This window comes from Oryzias latipes, chromosome 10 (genome assembly GCF_053564925.1).
Source record: "Oryzias latipes strain Hd-rR chromosome 10, Olatipes_Hd-rR_3.1".
Lineage (NCBI taxonomy): Eukaryota > Metazoa > Chordata > Actinopteri > Beloniformes > Adrianichthyidae > Oryzias > Oryzias latipes.
This window is the reverse complement of record NC_136246.1, coordinates 20,266,924-20,283,223: the sequence shown is the minus strand read 5'-3', so window position 1 is coordinate 20,283,223 and position 16,300 is coordinate 20,266,924. Positions and strand designations below refer to the sequence as shown.

Below are 16,300 nucleotides of genomic sequence, written 5' to 3'. Positions count from 1 at the left end.
TTTTTGCTTCCATTGCCTACATTATTTGATTGTCTTTTGATTTCTCTTTTCCTTCTTAGGATATTGAAATCTCAAATATGGTCTGTGATTTGACTGAATATGTTCTTTAAAACTGTACTGGGATGGAAGGTAAAAGTGAGAGCTGCTAGGTGTGCATGTCCGTACGTGTGTTTGCGTTGCTTAAAATACCTTAGCCTATTTCATAATTTGTATTTTCTTTGTCTGATTATCTTTATTTGTTTTTAACTCTACATTTTCATCTTTCTCTTTTTTATATTTTTTGTTTTACACCTAAAAGGAGGAACCCCTCGAAAACGAAAGGCATCTCTAGAGACTAATCCTCCTATTGCTTATTAAAATTTGAAATAAATAAACCTATTTGTCTGCAAGTAAATGCATCAGGATGAAGTCGAGCAGGGAGCTTGTGGCTTGCTGTTGGATTTTCTACGTCAAATACAAGCTTTCTCAAATTGCAAGTTTTTCGTCTGCTCTGGATTCACAATGTTTATATAAAGAAAACTTATCTGAATAAAGATATATTCAGAAATGTAATTCTATGCTTTATTTACTTTATATATATCATCCATCATCAGGAAAATGATACAAGAACATGTTAAAAGCACCATTTTCATCAGAGTGGGTTTTTAACCAGGATGAGCCTCTTGAGATTTTTAAAATGATGACTCTAATCAACTCTGAGCAAATATTTGTTGATTTGCAGACTGATAATTGCATCCAGAAGAGTTTGCTATGAGTCAGCACAACACAAACAGGATGGTTTTGCCTGTTTGGAAGTGTCCTTCATTCATCCTTGGATGCACGGCGGTTACCCGTCCGCGTTCTCTTGGCAGGGTTCTAAGTGGGTCTCTGTGGGTTCCCGATAAGCCAGCCTACATGCAATTGTTTAGTTTACTAAAGACAGAAAGTGGGCCCTGCTGTTAAAACTGTTAAACATGGTGGTTCACAAAAACTAACTTTAATACTGTTGGGAGACACTGAAGGGAAGAGCAGTGCGGAGTGTTGAGAAACAGGTGAAACTGCTTATGAAAAGGGTTTTGATGGACAGATGAGGAGATGTTTCCAACATCATGGAAAAGGTTGGACTGCTTTCTTGGCAGCACCTTGAAATCGTGCCTTGATAATAAATCTCCCATTTACCTGTCAGGCTTTAGAGCTTTGAGATTTGCAGGTTATTTACAAACCTAACCTAAAGCTTCCACAGGTTTTTAAAGTAGAAACATGAAAAATAATCTTTGGTGGCGTAGATTCAACAAGTTACTGGAAACATTCCTCAGAGAGTTTGGTCCATATAGACATGACAGCATCACACAGTTGCTGCATATCTATCGGCTGCACATCTGCTGATCTCCCGTTCCACCACATCTCTAAGGTTCTCTAATGGGTTGAGATCTGGTGACTGTGGAGAAGATTTGAGTCCAGTGAACTCATTGTCATGTTCAAGAAACCAGTCTGAGATGATTCCAGCTTTATGACATCCTGCTGGAAGTAGCCATCAGAAGATGGTTCACTGTGGTCAGAAAGGGATGGACTTGGTCAGCAATAACTCAGGTAGGCTGTGGTGTTGGAACCATGCTTGATTGGTACTAAGGGTGCCAAGAAAATATCCCCCACACCATTATACCACCACCACCAGCCTGAATCTTTGATACAAGGCAGGATGGATCCATGCTTTCATGTTGGTGATGCTCAAATTCTGACCCTACTATCTGAATGTTGCAGCAGAAATGGAGACTCATCAGACCAGACAAGACTTTTCCAATCCACTATTGGTGAGCCTGTGTGAATAATAGCCTCAGTTTCCTGTTCTAAGCTGGCAGGAGGGACACCCGGTGTGGTCTTCTGCTGCTGTGAGTTTCAGACCATTCTCTGCAAACCCTAGAAATGGTTGTGGGTGAAAATCCCACTAGATCAGCAGTTTCTGAAATCCTCAGACCAGCCCGTCTGGCACCAACAACCATGCAGCTTTCAGAGTCACTTCAGTTACCTTTCTTTTCCCTTCTTATGCTCGATTTGAACTGCAGATCATCTTGACCACGTCTGCACGCCTAAATGCATCGAGTTGCTGCCATGTGATTACAAATTTGCATTAACAAGCAGTTGGACAGGTGTGCCTAATAAAGTGACCAGTGAGTGTAGAGCCTCACATCCTCAATCTCAATGCTCTCAAAGCTCCTAAAAGATCTGCAGATGAGTCGCTCATCTCCTTCTTCCTCTCACAGGGACTGTAGACATGTCATCCCAAAGCCAGACATGCCCCCACCCCCACCCCTCCTCCAGACAGGGCTCAGAGTCACATAAGCTTTTAGGAGTATTATATAATACTAAACAAGAAACGGGGCAGCTATAAGAAAAAATGCATGTGCAAAACCTTCCCGGATGCCATACTCACTTCGCTTTTTGTTTTTTTTTGTCCTCAAGACACGGAAAAAACAAATTCCGCACTTGGAGGAAAAACAACCTCCTAAAGATCAAACTCAGATTTGTGTTCCATGCGTGCACAATTACAGACACCTGACTCCACAACAACAGGAGAAAAACGATTTGATGCATTAAAGACTGTATACATTACTTCTCTCTTTGAAATCCCTCTTTTCCTCTAAAAAAAAAAAACTGCAGCCAGAACACTTATTGAAACTGATTTCCTGCAGGTATTGCTTCAGAAAAGCTCATTAATGGCTCTTTTGTTCTCCGAGGACTCCTCCTGTGGCGATAGGTTGTGGGTCTACAGGTAGCTGTGAGCTTTCCGTCTGATTTATGATGGTTTTAAAAATAAAATGTTGCCCTGGGGGGATGTTGCTCAAACTGTGAGGCTCCGTCTCCCCAAAACCAGGCTTTCCTAGTTCCCTCCTCCAGGTGGGAGAACGCAATGCTGGATAGGGGGAGCGTGCAGCTTGGCCTTAGTCTGCTAAGTGAGAGATCAATCCCACGACAGGCCGGTTAACCTCAGTGGCGGCTAAACACAAAGCCTCGCTGTGTCCTTTTTTTTAATGCTTTTTTCACACTTCTCAAATGATCGACATAACCTTTACACATTACAGTCATCTGCTTACTAATGTGAAAACTGTTGTGATCTCTGAGTAAAGACATGAATACAATTATCCCAATATTTAGGGGCGGAGTCTGTGTTCAATGTGCAAATGAGAGCTTATCTGACAGGAACTGATCTGGCGGCACAGCAGGAGTCCCGCCCTCCTGACACCACTCACCAAAAACACAAACTAAACGGTCATAATGTGAGTAAAACACCTTGGAAGTGAGGAACATTTGAGTTCTAATTTGGAAATCTTTAACACCTTTCAAGTACCCAAATTCTGCTATTGGTTTATTTTGTGCAAAACAAATCCTCAATAGCTTTAAGTCCCACTCCGATGAAAACCGTGGTGTTCTTGTAGCATTTTCTTCATGACGAAGGACATATTTAAATAAAATAGTTCCACCTACAACTCTAGTGAACTACTGCCACTCTGCAGAAACTATGTCCTATAGAAAACAAATCATTATCAGAGTGGGACTCACAGAGACCAAATGTCAACAGCAAAAAAACAAAAACAAAAAAAAAAGTCTGAAACTGTGGATAATCACCGCCAGGTTCTGCATCTCCAGGGTGCCATCAGACTAGCTAAACAGCCTTTAAATACCCCTCAAGAGAGGATCCAAACAGCCTCCACGTGATTCAGTTTTACCCCATGCTTCAAAAAGGTGCCCGAGTGTGAGCCACCAAACCGCACATCTGTGCAGAAAGCGTCCGTAAGTGTGTGAGCTGAGGGAGCTGATGGGTGTTAATTACAAACACATGAGTTGCTCTCAGTGATGAGTTCTTTTATAGGACTTCATAATTGTCAGCCATCTTCCAAATGTGGGCACACAAATGTCTCAAGGTGACTGAAAGTCTTAGTTTGCTTTCATCCAGTGGGTTTTGACATGAACATACTCCTATTTTTTTAACAAGAAGACAAAAATAAAGCATCATTCCAGGGCTGCTGCAGAAGTGCTGCCCCCTGTTGGTGCCCTCACACCCGTGCAGGCTGAAAGATGAACACCCTGGTGTGGCGGGCGCAGCCTCAGCGGCACAAATGCCACTCATACTCTGTGGTAGTGTGGCTCTCATGCGCATACTGGCAGGAATACTTCGGCCTCTGATCCCAGCCGGTGAAAGATTTGGGTTTCAGGTGGTGAGAGTCGACGCTAAAGCCAGAGGGAGGGGGTGTCTCTCGTTACGGCACCTCGGCCCCTCAAAGGCTTCAGGGAAAGACACCCTGATGTGCAGCTTTCATGCTGTCCACATGTCATCGTGATACGAGCTGAAAACGGCCTCCCAGAGATGCAGATGAGATGCAAAAATGCAGCAGCTTAGAAATGTGCAAAGATTTTTTTGTTTTGACAAGAAAAGCAGTCACAACTTATGCCCTCTTTCTCTTTCATTTGATGGAGACAGCAATGTCATTCCAAAGACCTGAACCAAAAGAAGCCTCAAAGCCGCAACAAGCATCACAGCTTTTTGTTTTTCCCAAAAGATATTTATAAAAACAAGCCACATTTACAGACCAGAAACTAAAAAAAGGGAGAACTTCAGGCATCAGTAAAGTGGCAGAGGGATCAAGTTTCAGCGCAGAAACCATGTGATTGCTCAGAAGTTCAGTTAAATTGGGAGCAAAACTGAACGCAACGTGCCTCAAGTCATGTGACCCATGGAGCAGCTTGATCAAAACTCATGCAGAATGCAGGTCTCCTGGAAGAGCAGGCACACTTTACCACAACTCTTCATTTGGTCACCTCAGGGAAAAGAGATCACAATCGTAAAAAAATAAAAGTTCCTGTGGCTTCAGATCAGCTGTTTTTTCCATCTTTAAGTATTCAGCGGTACAAACTTCTGCTGGAAAACAACATCTTATTGACGCAGAGCCAGAAATTCCTCTTGCGAAGACTTCTATTATTGCTGCTAAGCTGTTCACGCCCAACTTAGCCTTGGAAAATAAAAGCATCCAAGGAGAAATCACTGAATTCCACTTGTACTCAGGGGGTTTTGTTTGTTTGTTTATTTTCTCATTGGAATGCTGTAATGTCTTCTTGGAGAGCTCACAAACACATCCTGCTGCTTCCAGCCAAATAAGCAAAAAGGGTTTTTGTCAATAAAGAATGCCCCCCCGCCACCACCACCCATCCATATGTCTGAAATGTGATTATCAAACGCTTGGATGTTTGCACCTCTCAGCACTTATCCACACAAAACAGGACTTGACCTCAAGTGTACCAGAAGGCATCTTTCCTAAACTCACAGACATTATTGGGGGTGTGGGGTAGGGGGTTGTGAGTGTAACTTGATGTGGATCACACACTGTTCTCAACCCCAGGAACTAACACAAGCCCTGAAATCAACACCACAAATAAAGCCTGGCCAATCTTGACCCCCATGATTGCTCCATCTACTGTCCCCGAGCTCACAGGGGTGTCCAGAACCCAGACGCCTCTGTGTTGAGCCCTGCAGCCTCAGTCTGAACACTCTACTGCACACAATTAAAAAACACACACTCACAGAAAATTGCAGAGCAGTGTGCTCAAGTTCTTAGGGCTTGAAAATGACGTCTTAAAACTTCTGAGAGTTTCAGAAACAAGAGGATAAAAAAAGTTAGGTACCTGGAGGACAGACGCACTCTGGAGCATCTCTGACTGTCCGCAGTTTGGGCATCAGAGACGTAACTTTCTGCAAACACAAAGGGAGCAAATGTCACCCAAAACCCCAAAAGTTACCATACAGACTTCAACGTTTTGTTATATTGTTTATTTTATTTAATACATTTTAAATTAAGAAAAAAAAAATAGCACTGGATCCCTCAATTGTTTTCTGGAAAAATGAAGGAGAGAAAAACTGAAAGGGGCCAAATAAAAAGGCAGACCAAAAACGCGCATGGCACCTATTTACGCACGGATTACGCGCAGGTGAGCAGATCTCTGACACTTTTGTTTTTTGAATCAACTGTTTGCCTGAATCAAATAAATAAAACGTGACGTGTACCTCTTCTACAAGAGCCTCAATAGGAGCAGCCAGATCTGAAACAAGGCTCCCATCCTCGTTCTGAAAAGACCTGCGCAAAGGTTGGAAGATGGACGCCGTTTCCATGATCTGCATCTGCAGCCGGTTCTCCAACTGGAAGGTCTTGAAGCTCATCAGGAGACACACGGTGATGGAGCTGATGGACATCAGCAAGCAGAGAGCGATGGGGAACCCCGGGAGCCAGCGCTGCATCGAGGACGCCGGCTTCTTTTCTACCACGGAGCCACTGGATGTTTCCATGTCGCGATCCGGCTCCAAAGTCCGCCGTGTGAACGCAAAACAACCGTTGCTGGTTTTGCTTTTTGAACGGAGTCCTGCAACCAGACTGTAACAGGAGCTGACCAAGAAGCGCTCCAAACTCCGTCCAAACTCCTTAGTCTTCAGGTGGAGTTAAAAGTCAGCGGGCGCGCGCAGTTGGGAGTAAATGATGCAGACAGTAAACTGTGTTTCCTCCACCGTTCAGATTCACTGGTCACTCAGTCCACCAATAGATCCCGTTGTTTGCCCTGCTGAAGTTGAGTCTAACTATTTGGGATGCGCCCGCCCTGCAGACCACGTGGGAGGCTGCAGACTGACAGCTCAGTGCCTGGTGGATTCTCTGGTGATCAAGTCACCTTAGTTTCGGTTTTATCTTTGATTTTCTCTTTTGAACATGTTTTCACCTGGAGATGTTCTCGTTAATTGGAATCCTCTGCTTTCATGTCACACTCTCGGCTTAACTTCATCCCTGGTATTAAGAGAAAAACACCACCACTCCATTCGGAAATCTGAGGCTATTTTCGTCCAAATCACAGAAATCCTGACTTTCAGAGGAAAACATGACTTTGGTCGTCTTCCTAAAGCAGGTGCTTGAGAATCTGCGTATTTCCTAATCATCCACGTCTTACCTGCCGTTAGTTCTCTGCCGCAGGTGAATTAGATAGTGGAAAAGAAGCATCTCGATAACCAGGGTTCAAGCTAATCATAGTACTTTTAATTTGCTGCCACCGTGCGGCCAAATACAGTCACTGCAGGCCAGGCTTTCAGTTCTGTCATCATTTTTATTTGAACAGGATGAAAAAAATTACATGACAGGGAATTCTTTTAACAAGGTCTATGTACAAGTTTGTAGGATGCAACGTTCCTATTAATGTTTCACAAAACCAAATAAAGCACTGGTGAGATGTATCAGTATCCATCACTGAGCACATACTAATGCACAAAGAAAAGTTGAGTTTAAGACTAACATTTAATCAAAAAGAAAACTTTGCTTTTGAGTTACAAGTACAAATAAATAGAATCACCTGCTGGGTTGGGATTCATTACATCACAACATGCCAAAAAAAAAAAAAAAAAGGATGGTAACTTTCATTGAGATTGAAAACAGAACAGGCCGGAGCAAAGCTGTGACTGATACAGTCAAAGTACGTCTCTCCTGGAGAGTCAGGAACTGGAGGCTGCTTCAGAGCACCAGGATGGAGGTGGTGGAGCTCAGAGGCCTCATTTGCTGCCGGCACTACTGCTGCTGGTGCTTCTGTTGCTGCTGCAGCTTTTCCTGTTGCTGCTCTTGTAGAAGCAGGAGAAGAAGGGATGATGGAGGGCCTGCTCCAGAGTGATGCGCTTAGTGGGGTCATATTCCATCATCTTCTCGATGAGATCAAAAAGCTGCCGGTGGTCCTCCCCCTTTGACCACATGTAATGCTGTTGAGGACAGAAGGGGCAGATTTAGGAGACAGCTATCAGAAAAGTTTAAAACAATGTCTGAAGTACAACAGAGAAATGTAATAAAAACCACAACAAGATGAGAAATATGTGAAATGAAAAGTTAAGATCTATTATAGACATCACTTAAGGAAAAAAAAAGAAAAATGTGGCAAATTTGACCTAAAAAAAATTAAATAAAAATCAATGAGCAGCTTTTGTGTTCAATGACACTTCAGAGGAATTGTTTTCTTATTCTTTTTTAAAATAACTTCCATGACTCACCTTGAGGGGTTTGCAGTGTTTCCTGACGTATCTCCCAGAAGAGCTCTGACCATCCCAGTCCAGCCGGCTTCTGTGAACGTATCGTCGCTTCCTAAAGAACACATTCAATATCAGATTTTACAACATAGAACTCTATAAAAACCAGAACTAAACCAAACACATGTTTGAACAAAAGTTTATAACATACAAAGAACAGCAATACCCATACATGTAATTCTTCTGATTATCTTAATATGCAGCTGTTCAAAAAGATACATTTTATTCTTTTGTTGTTTTCCTTCAAGTTTTCTAACCTGGTCTTTTCCAGAAGCTTTGCAGGAATGGGGCCTAGGACTCTCTCCATCATAGCGAGGTGCTCTTTACTATCATGAGTCTACAGTAGAGAACAGTAAAAAGTAAGCAATGGCGTGAAACATGAGACGGGTGGCTTCACTTCCCACATTCTTCTTCTACCCACCTGGAAGAGGGTTGTTCCAAGGTAATATTCAATCAGTATACAGCCAATGCTCCACACATCACAGGAATGGTCCCAACCCAAGTCTAAAAGAGGAAATTAAACTTAATCAACTGGTAAATAAGATATCTGAAGTCCACAGGTAAGCTGATCAAAACGCACCTAGAATGACTTCCGGGGCGCGATAGTGGCGGGTGGAGACCACTGAAGTGTGGTGCTCGTGATCAAAGGTGGCGTTGCCAAAGTCAACAATCCTCACATCAGGGTTCTTCAGCGTTCGTTCATCTCGTCTCTACAAAGAACAAAACCACAAATCAGTTCCGCATAAAGAATGTTGCTTAAACATCTCAATGAATTGGAGCAGACAGGATGTTGTCAGAAAGGTACCTTCTCACGGTTGTATTCCATACTGTAGTTTGAATCTACAAAGAGTATATTTTCAGGCTTCAAATCTGTGTGAGTCAGCTTGTTTTTGTGCAAAACTAAAAAAAGAAGAAGAAAAAACAACATTTTAGAATAACAACACTCAATGATGATCCTCATATCCAATAACATTGTGTATTCGTAAACTCACATTTTACACCTCGAATAATCTGGAAGGCCATGTGCCTGATGTGTTCCAGGGGAAAAGGTTGGAAGTTGTTCTCTTTGAGGAAATCATAGGTGCTGAGGCCAAGCAGCTCAAAAGCGATGCAAATGTGGCCGTGGTAGTCAAACCAGTCTAGCATGCGCACACAAGAGCTGCACGGATGAAAGACAACAGGATTTTTGAGTCAAGAGTCGGAAGTGTTGTGAAGTTTGTCAGCAATGACCACAACTCTGAGGTTACTTACTATCTCTTGTCAGCATCAACAGAATTCAGCTGTTTCAGCACCTCTACCTCAGACAACGCTGCCTCTCGGTAGCGGTCTATATTTTTTATGATCTTCAGGGCTATTAGCTCCCCATTACTGAAACAGACAAAAAACAAAAGGTTTATCACTGCTCAACAACACTGGGGAATTAAAAATAAAACTTTTGATCAGGGCTTTTAAATACTGCTCATTTTTGTTAACTTACTTTGCGTGATCAATGCATTCGACGACTTTCCCAAAGGCACCCTCTCCTAGTGTATACACAATCTCATCTACAGAAAACAAAAAAGGTAAGTTAGCCACATGGAAAGGATATCACAAGCATTTGGCCTCTGACTTCTTTACTGAATGTTACATTGCTATCAAAATACTAGCAAAAAAAAGGTTTTCTATTCTTTTAAATCATTTTTACTGTTTTTTTTTTTAAAAGCAATGAGCAATAACTCACTGCAAAATGTAAAAACAAATATCACTTATGTGTACAAGCCCAAATATATCAGTCTCTTAAATAATGATTGAAAATATCCAGACGAGAGGAAAGAGTGAGACAAAAGGTTAACAGTAGAAAGAAAAAGGTATATATTCTGTACATCTCGCTCTTAGCATGTCTCCACTGTGATAGATGAGGTGACCCTCGCCATCATCCTCAACACTCCTGGATCTTTTCCTGCGGTGATGGCTCCTCCTCTGCACCGGAACCGCCGCAATCCGCCATCACACCAATAACGCATCAGCCAGCACCCGGCCATCACAACGCGACATCGTCATTCATTCAACCAGGCCAAGGGGGAGGTGTAGGGGTGGATAGATTCAGCCCGTTCAGTAACACCGCCAGGCGAATGGAAGGAACGACGGAGCAGCAAATGCAAATTCAGCCCCGTCAGAGAAAATGGGCGGCAGCCACCACATGATGTGTGTTACAGAAGAAAAACATGGCAACAAGATTTTCAGATGAGAAACTTTCTCAGTGTAGTACAGATAAAAAAAACTTCAACTTGGTTATACTTCTTTTATGTCATCATAATGCTTTATGCTTTAATCTCAAGTCCTACTACTGTCCTTAAGATTTTCATCAAAAATCTTTGGTTTATTTCCTCTTCCATACTCATAATCCTTTACTTCTTCTCCCCCAAAGCTCCCTCATTACTTGAATAATTGACATGATTATGCTTAGCAGTGGAGAACATGTAAAAACACAGCAGTAAAGACAACAAATGGGTGTTTAGAACTGTTTCAACCCCTGTGATAGTGATGCATCTACTCTGTTGATATTAAAAGAAAACTTTTTGGGGAGTTTAAGGGTAACTGGACAAGGAAATACTCGTACCGAGGAGGATCTGTGGCGAGAATGGCTGCGTCTATACTTTCGGTCTCGGTCTCTGTGTCTGTGACTGCCACGTCTGCTGCGTCCACTGCGCCCAGAAGACTTGCTGTAATGGTGCCAATCAAGGTCTCTGTCTTTGCAGGCGTCATCCCGGCTGTTGTCATCATAAATCATGTCAAAATTGTATTCATTTGTACGGTGCTCTTGAGAATCCAGCCTCTGGTTTAGACTTCGAGCCTCCAGGTGGTGCCTACAGACAAACAAGTCAAGACAAAAAGATTTAAAAAAACACCTGTGCAAAAGAAAAGGTTGGGCAAAAGCTCTGATAAGGGTGAAATGCTAAAATGAAATCGGGGTATAACAGTTCCTGTGAGCTGACTGTCAGGCACTGCTTTCCCCACCCCCACCCACCTGAACCCTTAATATAACATTTGTTACCAGCAACATCGTATTTTAAGCAACCAATTAGTTATGTTGTTCAAATAGTGACACCAGTTTAGGATTACATTTTATTAGAGGATGATCAGAAATAGTCATGAGTGCACAAAAGCCAACATGTAACCCAACACACAGCAAATCATCAAGTATAACACTGTCTCTTCAGTAATCTGAGATCGTCTTTTAGAAACAAACATTGAAAATAGGGCACTGAAAGTTAGGAATAAATATAAAATGTATAGCAAGACGCCAATGGTTACATTTGCCCACTTAAAAAACACACCTCCCCTTTTTAAAACATATCACATTATCCAAATATAAAATGTTTCATTAAGTGCTCCATACAAATGTGTTTCTAGTCAATATGAGCCTGGCACACCCAGTCAACACATGTCAGCATCTAAAAAAGGCCAAGAAACCCATAGGGTCTTAGCAACCAGGTGGTGTCAGTTGTCTTCCAGGAAGTCTGCCTCCCTACAGTTTTAAAATTAGAGTAGATGTGTACACATCAAGATGCCACAGTGTGACCCATAATACAGGTCCAGGAAGAACCAGATTTTATTTTACACGTCTTGTAAAAATTAGCTATTAACATGGAGTTTTTTTTATTTCTTTATTGATATTTAATACAACATCCTAAAAAGTTAAATCTCACTCCACAAACCAGAGGATTAAAAAAAGTTTTTAAAAAAGTACCCCTCATACGCCTTGTGGTGTCGCTGTTGTCTTCTGGATTTGTTTTCTCTTTCGCTGCTGTGCGAAAGTTTCCTCCGTTTGTGACACTCCATTCCTTCCTCCCAGCTATTTTCATCAAGCCAGACACCCGGGGAGCGCATGCGCTTTGAATGGCGCATCTGAAAAACAGAGTAATTCATTTTTGAACAACTACTGCACTCATTAAAGCCTTTGAAGGAAATCAAGCGTCCGTTCGTTCCTGTCTGGTTAATTCCGCGTTGACCTCTACAAAGAACAGAGCACACAGTGGGGGAGGGGAGCGCTCAGGTCGGGGCCCGCCCCGGTTATGAAACACCAAGTAATGAGCAAAACAAGAGCACTAATCTGAAATTAGCACAGCAGATTGAGCAAATAAATTACCGTGTTTTGTCAGAGCATTCTTTTTTTTGTTGCCATTTACATTAATTACGTTATTTTCAATCACCGCGCGCCTTCGAACGCTATATTTCAAAAGTAAATGCTAATAATAAAAAGCCAAAAGGGCAGTTAAGAAATAAACAAAAATCGGAAGAATTTATAAAAAAAGAAAATAAATCGATTAAACAGTCACAATTAAAGTTTAGCTAGTGAGCTGAGGATCCACGGGAGGGCTGCGGAGGAACAGGCCTTATAAGGTCTTCGCAAAAATCCCGTTTGTTCTTACATAAGCACCTGATACTTTAAGTGTATATTATTCTATTATCATATGTGCAACAACACAATTTCAAAAATTTAGAAATGTGCTTGAAAACAACTAGACTACAAAAGCGGGTTTTTTATCTGCTGTAATGGCGACACATCGGAAACAGTCAAACGGCAAAAGTTCAAATTAATAGCAAACATATTTATAAAACATCGTATCTGCTCGACAAACAGGATACATTACCTTAAATATTAACTCCAGGGAACAGAAATAGCGAGTTTTTAGACTGAAGAAAACTTGGAGTAAAGGTTTATCAAAACCGTCTGCGACTCGTTGTTCTCTCAAAGATGGCGTTCTTCCGCAGAATCCGATGGAACATTCTTTGCCAGTAAACATGACGTAAGGCAACTATATAACACCAACAGCAAGGGTTTGTGGGACTTGTAGTTTATCAGTAAACTACGTGGAGGCATTGCCTGTCCATGCGTGGAGTTTCTGATTTTTGAAAACCTATTAAAGCAATATTTCTGGAAATTTAGCACCAAAAACAGTCAGCTGTAATAAAGATAAACATATAAAAAGTGAAAATATAGGTCAAATGTTAGAGTTGTAGTGGTACATATATCAAAGCTGTTGTATTTTAAGGTGAAAACATTTATTTAACATGCAAAAATACACACAATGTGCTAAAACGTAATGCTTTTAGCACCGGTGAATGAAATGACAGTTTCAAACAGACTGAAAAAGCAATGTGGAAAATAAAAAGCATGTATCAAAAGATCTGGTGTTCATGTTTTATCTGTATATTACCAATTGTTTTTCATGTTTTGCAGGCAAATGCAAAATCACTGATTTACATAGAATCAAATACAAATAAAAGACTGTTGTCACGTTTTTTTTTTTTTTACTGAAAATTAGAAACTATGGAGATGTTACTCCAAAATGTAGGATCCTTACTCGTTTGAGACATAAAACGGATATAATGTTAGATATTCATCATCATTTAAAAAAAATCCTAATTTGTTTTATATTAATTTAACAGTATCTTTAACAGTTTCTTGACAGCAGCCTGTCTGATTTATTTTTGCTAGAAAAACATTTGAATGTCCATTTAAAGAATTTTTTGTTTTTGGAGAATTTCTTTATTTTGCAGGTTAATCTGACCCTACAACAAAGGATGTCCATGCTGTAGATTTCCAGCAGGACCCCGGTTATCACATGTTCGGTGTGAATGTAACATTAGCCGCCAAAGCATGAGGTAAAAAAAATATAATATAATATTTAGAGTGAAGCAAAAACATATTTGTCAGTCTTAAACTCAGCAAGTTGTTCCACTTAAATCCGATGAGCTTGGTCTGTAATCTGGCTGCACGATATGAGGAAAACTTGCAATGTCTAATATTATTATCAGCATTGCAATGACGATGTGACTTGTGGTACAGGAAACAAATAACAAAATAAATGGTTTCTATTTCTTTGTTATTATTTGAATAAGTTAACAAAAGTCCACATAGGAGGCAGGCATCTGACATAAAACGGACCCATTCGATTGGTGTGAATGGGTCCCTCTGATTGGTCAAATGCATAAAGGCCTCTATTTCATTTGTTAAATACTTCAATGCTGCCATTGGATTGTATCAGCATGTGTGTAAACATTTAACATAACAGTTTATTACAGTTTATGCCGTCTTTAGCAATGAAAATTTTTTCAAATTATTATGCAGGCCTAGTCTGTAATGTTTATCATGTCTTTAACTGGAAGAGATAGACTGTAAAAAAATCAAGGAATCGCATTGTTCGATTTTTTTTGCTCATTTATTTGTATCATGGTGCAGAAAATAGTACTTGTTCAATAATAAAAGTTCATCCTCAAAAACCTAACAAAACTTTTATTAGAAAAAAAAAAGCTTTTAATTTAGCTGTTTAACAGATGAATTGAGTTTGGTACAAAACCATGTCCCTAAACTCAACTGACTCATCCTCCGAGTTAATGTTCCTTATTAATGTGACACTGTTTAAAAGGACATAAACCAGCACTTAAAATTAAGTTTATTTTCTTTAAGAATACTTCATATAATTATCTACCGAAAACATCCTTTCTTGCTATTGGCATCAAATTAAATAAGGTCGAAGGACTCTTTCTCAAAGTTGTGCCTGGCAGACAAAACTGAGGGGAGCACTAAACATTAAGTAGGCTCAAGGAATTGTGGGTAAAACATGTCTGCGCTTGGCCATTAACCACCTTGATATTTTGGTTTATGGCTTTTGGTTTGAAAGATTTTGGTCTTTATAACATTTTTGTTTATGTTAACATCGAGGCTGAATATGTCGGAATATGCAGAGCCAACGAGCGGTTCCGGAAAGACGCCCACCAAAGCGGCCATTTCTCAAATACTGCAGAAAAACTTCGAAAAGCTGCCTGACCTCGACCAGAAACTCTTCACCTTGGGACCCTTTTATCTGGCGGGAAACGCGGGGCTCGCGGGGCTGATATCGAACAGTCTGTACCGCCGGGCCCTGAACATCCACGCCGCGCGCCTCGCCTCGAGCCTGCCGATGGCCGTGCTGCCCTTCCTGACCACCAGCGCGCTCTACAGCGCCACGGTGTCCCAGCCCCTCCTGTCCGGCGACCTCAACTGCCCCACCTGCGCCATGATCCGGGGGGCTCTCGTCGGTGTGGTGGGCGGCGCGGTGTACCCCATCGTCCTGGCGTTACCCCTGAATATCGGCCTTGCTTCCAGGTACAGCACGGCCCCCCTTCCCGGGAAGGGCAACCTGCTGCGGTACTGCGTGGACGTCTCCAGGCCGGTCCTCAATAAGATGCGGGCAGTGGTGTTGCTTCAGGCCTTCTTCGGAACCTACCTGGGCTCCAGAAATTTTGAAACTTACTTTAAACTCGCCCGGATATCGTTCGGTCAGAACGAGGAGCTGCAGGAGGATTGAGATGCTGCGTCCTGGAAACGCGCGCGCGCGGCTCTGCACGGATCTTCGCCTTAATAAGAACTGCCAAGTTTATTCCTAATAAAATATGGAGGAACTCTAAGCCCCTGAAAGAGTGAATAATTTAAGGTCAAAAGAATTAAACCTCAAAGGCCCAGTCTGATGACAGTGGTGTTTTATCATGTTCTTGTGCCATTTTTCTAATTATAGAAGACATATCTTAAGATATTTCATGTTAGAATAGCATTTTTGAGTATTTATTTATTCAAATCGTTGTGAAGCAGTAGCAGACGAAAAAATTCAGTTGAGAAAAGTTTGTAGGACCTCCTGGCTTTGCCCCATTCTGATGCATCCACTTGCAGACAAACAGATCCATGTCTGTCTTCATTTTCCTCATCCGAGCTGGCATCTGACTTAAAACTGTACGGCTGGACAGCTCCAATATTGCTTACAATTTATGTTGCTCCACCAATCTTAGGTTGGGGTTGTGAGGGACGGTAAGCTAGCAGGAGAGAATGGAAATAGATGGATGATGGGAAGAAGGGGCAGTCACACAATTAAAAGCTTTAAAACAAACACAATAAAAGTATTTTAACTCTCTCAGGGATAGTTGTGGTCAGATTTTTATTTTGCTTTTAAATAGTTTTGTGGAAAAATTAGAGATCTTTGTCAAAACTTTCCTATTTAAATTTCCAACTAATAAGGTTTTGCTGTTCAATGAACTTCATGTTTGGGAATAATTTATAGTCTACTAATTGAATAAAGGTTAAATAGAAGAGAACTACATTTTTCCTTTTTATTTTCAAAATGAGACCATTTCAACTATTCAAGTCAGAGTAATGTAACATTTATAAAATCCTTCATTTTTAAATGTCAATGTTTTTCTCAAGATTAC

The 16,300-nt window shown here is 41.2% G+C and overlaps 2 protein-coding genes and 1 long non-coding RNA gene across 4 annotated transcripts in view; 1 reads left to right on the top strand and 2 right to left on the bottom strand.

Moving 5' to 3' along the window:
• LOC144994893 (uncharacterized) overlaps positions 1–6,098 on the bottom strand; it is a 50,407-nt gene extending 44,309 nt beyond the window's left edge. The window contains exons 1-2 of the long non-coding RNA XR_013658577.1: positions 6,035–6,098; positions 5,656–5,722 (exon numbers count right to left, since the gene is read on the bottom strand). This is a non-coding gene — a long non-coding RNA (uncharacterized LOC144994893). The remainder of the gene's footprint in view (positions 1–5,655; positions 5,723–6,034) is intronic.
• Positions 6,099–7,093: 995 nt separating this feature from the next.
• On the bottom strand, positions 7,094–12,869 carry clk4a (CDC-like kinase 4a). 2 transcript variants are annotated; one of them, XM_023959236.2, is made up of 13 exons: positions 12,709–12,869; positions 11,805–11,962; positions 10,674–10,920; positions 9,937–10,033; positions 9,552–9,618; positions 9,326–9,442; positions 9,067–9,233; positions 8,880–8,974; positions 8,655–8,784; positions 8,496–8,578; positions 8,332–8,411; positions 8,039–8,129; positions 7,094–7,753 (listed from the first exon to the last, which is right to left on the bottom strand). In XM_023959236.2, exons 1-13 carry the CDS (start codon positions 12,859–12,861, stop codon positions 7,553–7,555), a joined length of 1,686 nt encoding a protein of 561 aa, XP_023815004.1. In that variant the 5' UTR covers positions 12,862–12,869; the 3' UTR covers positions 7,094–7,552. The 2 variants fall into 2 exon arrangements, with proteins under 2 accessions (XP_023815004.1, XP_020562293.1); XM_020706634.3 differs by lacking the exon at positions 9,937–10,033 and having other exon boundaries at positions 12,709–12,851.
• Positions 12,870–13,361: 492 nt separating this feature from the next.
• On the top strand, positions 13,362–16,008 carry tmem126a (transmembrane protein 126A). The gene has a single exon (XM_004073320.5). The coding sequence runs from the start codon at positions 14,770–14,772 to the stop codon at positions 15,406–15,408; it is 639 nt and encodes a 212-aa protein (XP_004073368.1). The 5' UTR covers positions 13,362–14,769; the 3' UTR covers positions 15,409–16,008.
• The last annotated feature ends 292 nt before the right edge of the window (positions 16,009–16,300 follow it).